Raw genomic sequence first — 6,959 nt, forward strand, 5'->3', positions numbered from 1 at the left:
GTTGAAAGATTCGGGTTATTACAACACGCCAATCCGAGTGCCAAGGGTCAGGGAATGAGTGGGGAGCGAAATTTCAACTCAGATTAACATTATGACAACTCCAGACATTGGCCAAATAAAGTCGAATTAATTCTCTGTAATGAGAGGGGGGGGACAGGACGTCCTCTTAAAGCGGTGGGATTGATCACCATTCTCAAAAACACAGTTCACTTGCATAAATTAGTGTGTGTGTGTGTATATATATATATATATATATATATATATATATATATATATATATTAATGCAAGATTGCTTAATAATAATGTTAGATTAAGGTGCACCCAACCACTAGGCTACCTGACCTTAACTTAATTCAGAATATAAAATGATGATATAACAATTATTTACTTTCTCACTGTTGTTTTGTATTTTCCCCCTTAATGGCACACTGTCAGGTTGCAATAAAATATTAATTAATGGATGGGAGAGCTGCTTACATTAATAAACCAATATTGTTTCGGAGGTGTAGCAAATGTTGTAAGTTAAAGCATGCATGATATTATATATACACAATGACCACAAATAAACCGCGCGCAATTTGTAGCTACATCAGTTGTTTAAATGACATTAATTACACGAGTGCTATGGCAGGGGAAATATATCTAATTTTCTGTTAAATGTCGAGTGTCTTCTAATTAGCTATCGTGTAATTAAAAGTTCATTTATTCCTCCGGCACATCAAATGAGTAGGTTCGCGTCATTTTCAGGGTTTTTTTTTTTTTTTTAAGCATTGTGTTAGACTCGTGACGCGTCTGGTTGTAGTTCGGAATTAAAACTGACAGCTCTGTTTGACGAATATCTTCGGATTAACTTGTGACAAGTTGCCTATAAAATCGCCACATAAATAAATAGGCTATAGTGGGTCGGTCAATTTGTCAGCATTGCACTAGCAATCTTACCTGTTCACATGGCAACATTTCGACTTGACGAATCGGTACGGTTGTGTGTTTGTTTCCCTCCTCGTTTTGTTTTCTTTTGTGTGTGTGTGTGTTTGTTTGTGTGTGCAAAAGATTCGAAATGAATAGAGGGACATTGTCTCAAACGGTGATGAATCCGACGCTCTGTGTGGCTGCAGTCCGAGGTGAGATTTCAGTGTCTATTTAGCGTTTAACTGTGTATCAAATCTGATCGCTCTCCCTCTAAGGCCCCCTGTGTAGTCGTGATGTAGTTCTTATCAAAGCCCTCCTGTCTTGTTGTGACAGCTCTGATATTGTTTATTGAGGTGGATGTCAGGTTTAATTAGCAATCGATATGGAAAGCGTTTTCAGACTACGTCTCTGACGTCAGCGCCGATTAACGTTTCTCATTGGTCTCAAATTCCCAGAGCCTAAGCTAATTATTGGAAGCTTCGTGTTGATAAAGAACAGCTCATCCTACTCTCCACATCATGTCCCCTCCTCGCTGGCCACTCTCGCTGCATGTTTTTTAAATTCACATCACCAACCACCAGACGTCGTTTCCTTTTGCCTGGGAGATGATGGACAGCAGGATACTGGATCCACCTCATGCCCAGTTCGGAGGCTCGCTCGGTGGGATGGTGGGCTTCCCGTACCATCTAAGCCACCATCATGTGTACGAATTAGCCGGTCATCAACTTCAATCCACGGCCGCGGTTCCTTTCTCAATAGACGGATTACTTAACGGCTCGTGCGCGGCTTCTGTGGTGAATTCTAACCATCTCTTGTCGTCTGGCTGCGGAATGAATGGAGATAACCAACAGTACAAACTGACAGGTAAGCAAACAGACACTTGTCCTAAACTGGCATGAGGGACTTTGGTGGACGAAGGAAAGCGTGTTTTTGTCATGTTGTAAAACAAAGATTTTTTTCTTCTCCCCATTAAGCGTTGAAGAATAACCCTGGGAAACAAAACAAAGGGTTCTCTCATCATGCTAGTTTATTGGAATTAAGGCAGACTGACTTTAATAAGGAAGAGAGACTAATATAAAATATTCTACAAAATTATTGACAGCACGTACTTCCCTCTCTCCGTATAATTTTCTTGCTATTGTTGCTTTGCCGAGAAAAGAAAACTGATGGCTTTCATTTTTGTCGCTATCCTTTCTCACACATTTATGCAGAAATATAAACACTCCGAAGAATTTTAGTGGGCCAACTGTTTTGGTGGACAGAACTGTGCAAGTTACAAGCGATGCTAATTTATTGTTTCTCACATAGATTCGGGAGATCCAGAGAAGGATAGCCCGGGTTGTAAAAGAAGACGAACTCGTACCAATTTCACTGGCTGGCAGCTGGAAGAATTAGAGAAGGCTTTTAATGAAAGTCACTATCCAGATGTGTTCATGAGGGAAGCACTTGCTCTGAGATTGGATTTGATAGAATCGAGGGTGCAGGTAAATACACTGAATTTATCTTTCATGTCTTGTGTGCCGTTATGAAACAGATCAATTCAAAAGATGTGAACACATACGGTTTTATGAATAGGCTAACCCTGTTTTTTTATTTTTTATTTTTTAGTTCTGCTTTGGTATCTTTCTCTCCATGAAATGTTTTTTTTGTACAAAACACAGAATGTCTTAATTTTGAAAATGCTTCTGTTTTCAAATTACCTTCATTAAGGTTAAGGAACCTTTATTTAAAGTTTAAATTATTAAAAAAACGGCAAGTGTTTGTGGACGAAATAGTCTTTTGTTGTTGTTGTTTTATAATGTATTTTGTAGACTATACAAGGCCCCACTGTTAGCAGAAATAAACAAATCAAGATACCGACTTGAACTAAGATTAAATAAAATCATTCAAAAATGTATTTTTATGATTCTATTTTACATAGCCTAAAGTCGGGTGATAGGCTATGTTTTGTGATATCGGTTGAAAAGATAGGCTACATGAATTGTTCACAATTCTTATAAAATATTACTACATTTAATGTGATGGATGTTTGTAATCAGAAGACATTGCTCTGTTCAGATTTCGCTTCGCAAAATACCCTGTCAGGCGTATACGTTTGTTATCATGGTCTGAAATAACCGAATCAAACATTTGGCCTATTTATCAAAACTCCTTGCCTAAACATTTATGGAGCGTATAATGTAATTCATCTAGCCTATATGTTTTAGGATGCGGCCTACTTTTAGAACAGCATTAATTGCGTTTTATTTTCATTTTATAGACAGGCCTATTTTCAATTTATTATAACAATATCACACTTATAATACATATTCAATCCTAAATATAGCCAACAACATTCTATAAACATACTGGCAATGCACAATTTAGCAAAATGTTTTCTATTTTTAGTAGCCTATTTCATAAACAACAAAAAAGAATATCACACAATATTTAACTATACAGCATTGCATATTATAATGTTATAGCCTACTAACATATATATATATATATATATATATATATATATATATATATATATATATATATATATATATATATATATGTGTGTGTGTGTGTTTGTATATATATATATATATATATATATATATATATATATAAGTGTATAGGGCCTATATAGCCTATGTATAAGTGAATATGTAAATGAATGATCTATTAAATACATATAATCTATACTATGTTTAAAAGAAAGAATATATTTTTTATATATAGGTCTATTTCATAATTGCCATTATTTTAATGGCATGAAAATTAATGTCTTTTTCCCCCCCGTGTTTAGGTATGGTTTCAAAACCGAAGGGCGAAATGGAGAAAAAAGGAGAACACGAAGAAAGGGCCGGGCCGACCAGCACACAACTCTCATCCGACGACCTGCAGTGGCGAGCCAATGGACCCAGAGGAAATTGCTCGCAGAGAACTAGAGAGGATGGAGAAGAAGAAAAGGAAACAAGAAAGAAGGCTTTTAAAGTCCCAGAACAAACTCATTTCCGGGGACTTATTTCACACCCCAGGATCTGACAGTGACAGTGGCTTGTCACAAGTAACGGACAGTGAACAAAGCATTTGCGACATGGGCCGAAACCAAACGCAAGCAAGCTGCGACCAAACTCCACAGAAACTCCAGAACCAAAGAAACGCAGACCAAGACGCGAATGGATCCGAGCTGGACTCATCCGACAGCGGTCAGCAGTCAAACCTGTGCTCCAACAGTAGGTCTTCCACTCTTCAAAAACTCAATCCCTTTAGCGTGGAAAGCCTTCTGTCGGATTCCAGGCCGAGGCGCAAGCCGCCAATGGACTTCCCACTACCGACACCACGGCCTTTGATAGGGAAAGGACATTTTTTACTGTACCCTATTACACAACCTCTCGGTTTCATTGTTCCACAGACTGCTCTGAAGAACACAGCACCAGGCCCCGATGCCGAAAATGGCCAGAAAGGGCCAACTACTGACAGTTCATTTGCTGGAAACCTAGGACACAGGAACGCCAAGGACAACAGTGTAAACAACAGCGGCGCGCGAGCAATCAAAGGCCAGGTCAGTCAGTCGGGCAACATGTCGTGTTCACCACAGAGCAGTTCACCACAGACTACCATTAACGGCCACTCGACGGGCAGCTGTAACGAAAGATGCCCACAAGATATAGAGTTAGACCTCGTTGATCCAAAGTCTCCACAGTCGGAAAAAAGGGAGCAGTCGTTACCTGACTATCCACCACAAAATTCAGAATCAGCGACAACCAACAAGGACACCGACAAAGACTCAGTTGACGTCGATATGGAATAAATGATATCATAATAGAAACTGAAGTGTGTGTCGATATCGCACGACACTTCTCCGCAGATTAAACGAAGAGGAAAAAAGTCGACATATCGAAACGTATCGTTTTCATTGACATATTTATATTCTGATTAGGGGAAATATCTGTGTGAATAATTTGTGTATGTGGTGGGCTATCAAATGTTTATTAAACAAATAGCAGCAGCTCCCTGTATAAGAAACTGTCAAAAAAAAAAAAAAAAAAAAAAAAAAAAAAGAAACACCAAGACAAAACCTCAAACGTTGTACAAAGTATTAAGATATTTATATATGTAAGTTTTTCATAAATAAATCGATTGTATACAACAAACTTAAGCGTGTATGGCCCTAAATAGAGCTTATATTGTGGGCTGGAGCTCCTTCTCCCAAACCCTGTGTTGTATTTTGTGTATTGCTTTAACAAATTTATTCATCTATAAGCTACACTGAAATGAGGTTACGAGCCGGAGGCGAAAAGACCCGTTCGACTCCTGCAGAGTTTTGATATGAAAGTAATTATTTTCCCGGTGGCTACTGCAGGGATTCAGTTTATTTTAGCCCAAAGGGTTATAATACATTACCGATTTCTAGTGATATGAAATCACATAAACTTCCAAGAATAATAGAATTAGCATGAAAGGCTGGGGTGTCAAATTGAAATACGAAAATAATAGCCCCGGCAGCTGGGAGTGTGTTTGTGCATATTGGATAGGAGATGGGAATTCGTGGGGCGGAATTTTCATGAGCTTTTCACTTTGTCAGGGCCCTTGTAGCTGGCTATATTAAGATAGATGTTCGATGATATCCCTCATTGTTCTGTCGCTTATATTGATGTTCCTGTGTTATCAGCCTATTGATCATGCGTCGGCTGTAATAGGACGGGCGAAGCAAACGTGCCTATTTACAATAGCAGAACACATTTGTTCTAATAGGGTTGGCGGTCCCATGGGACCCTGTGGGGGCTCCCAGACATCTGCGCCTTGACAATATTAGCACTGTTGACCAGATCTAAAGGCGAGGTAAGAAAAGAAGGCAATAAAAGCATACGATCATTTTCATGATAAATATAGCCTAACTGCACGGTAGCTAAATACCAATAATGAATTAGCATTTTCATTTTCCATGGTGTTTAATTTTGCTCATACGGGCGCGTTTATTGTCTTCTTCTTAAACATCCTCTGGTCGCCTCACTTCCACCGGTCTTGATTTGCAAATAAATTGAAAATAATCAGTGAGGCTGGCGCAAATGAATTTCTGAGCCAGTGTCTCTTTCATAATATTTACATAATTTTCACCAGAGACAGATTTAAGACTTGGCATATGGCGTCCAGGGCAAATAGACTAGCCTACACAAGATAAGAGCAGAAAAGATGTCAGGACAATCTTTAAGAACATATTTTGAAATGATGATGATGGCCCAGATTTGCTAGCCTATACATAAACAATAATTAGCCTATTTATTCCTAATACACGTTTCATATTGGGTCTTTGAAGACATCATACCCCATCTCAATGTCAACCGAATAAAATAGCTATCTCTATTTCAGTCAGTGAACTGCCTTTTGTATACTATATAAAAAAGAAAGTGTTTGGAAAATGTTAGTTGTCTGGAGGTGTCCTTCAATTTGCTGCTGGTTTTTTTTTTCCCTCTTTTTTTTCTTTTTCTCCTATTGGGGCGCGTTCATGTTTAATTCATTTGCAATCTGAATAGGAGTATCGCTGGCTGCACACTGGTGGCCTTAAGGTGAAATTAGCGATTTGCTTAAGTAGTTAAGCTTTTGCCTGAAAGCAGCGCGCTGTATGATTCAGGACAAACTATCAATCGATATGGCCCAGGCAGCCTCCAGGAGATGTGTCCTCCATGAATCATACTTTATGAATTCAATTTCTACCCGGAGAAATTTTCAATTTGAACGCTGGATCATTATGGGAGAGTGTAAATTGTTTTTGCTCTATTATGCATCGGACGCCATCATTTTTCTTTCTAATTACGGAGGTGTCAGGTCGGGCTGTCATGCAGGCGCTGATTTTCAATTTAACTGATCATCATGCATTCATTTTCCCATTTGATAAATCTGCTATCTCGACGCCGCGCCATGCCTGGAATGTTAAAAGAGAGAGAGAGAGAGAGAGAGAGAGAGAACAGCAAAGTAATGGGGGTGTGTGTGTGTGCAGCAATAAGTGCAGATCAGGCAGCTAATTTAGCACCTCCTGATATTCCATCTCCATTTCTCATTTTCAACTCTCTGAGGA

The 6,959-nt window shown here is 38.8% G+C and overlaps 1 protein-coding gene across 1 annotated transcript in view; it reads left to right on the forward strand.

Annotated features, from left to right (window-relative positions):
* uncx (UNC homeobox) overlaps nucleotides 1-4,948 on the forward strand; it is a 14,291-nt gene extending 9,343 nt beyond the window's left edge. Inside the window, exons 3-5 of the mRNA XM_082145279.1 lie at nucleotides 1,366-1,774; nucleotides 2,219-2,394; nucleotides 3,687-4,948. Coding sequence (XP_082001405.1) covers nucleotides 1,516-1,774; nucleotides 2,219-2,394; nucleotides 3,687-4,694 — 1,443 coding nt within the window. The 5' untranslated portion in view covers nucleotides 1,366-1,515 and the 3' untranslated portion in view covers nucleotides 4,695-4,948. The remainder of the gene's footprint in view (nucleotides 1-1,365; nucleotides 1,775-2,218; nucleotides 2,395-3,686) is intronic.
* The last annotated feature ends 2,011 nt before the right edge of the window (nucleotides 4,949-6,959 follow it).

Source organism: Leuciscus leuciscus, assembly GCF_965113295.1.
Source record: "Leuciscus leuciscus genome assembly, chromosome: 1".
NCBI classification, from domain to species: domain Eukaryota; kingdom Metazoa; phylum Chordata; class Actinopteri; order Cypriniformes; family Leuciscidae; genus Leuciscus; species Leuciscus leuciscus.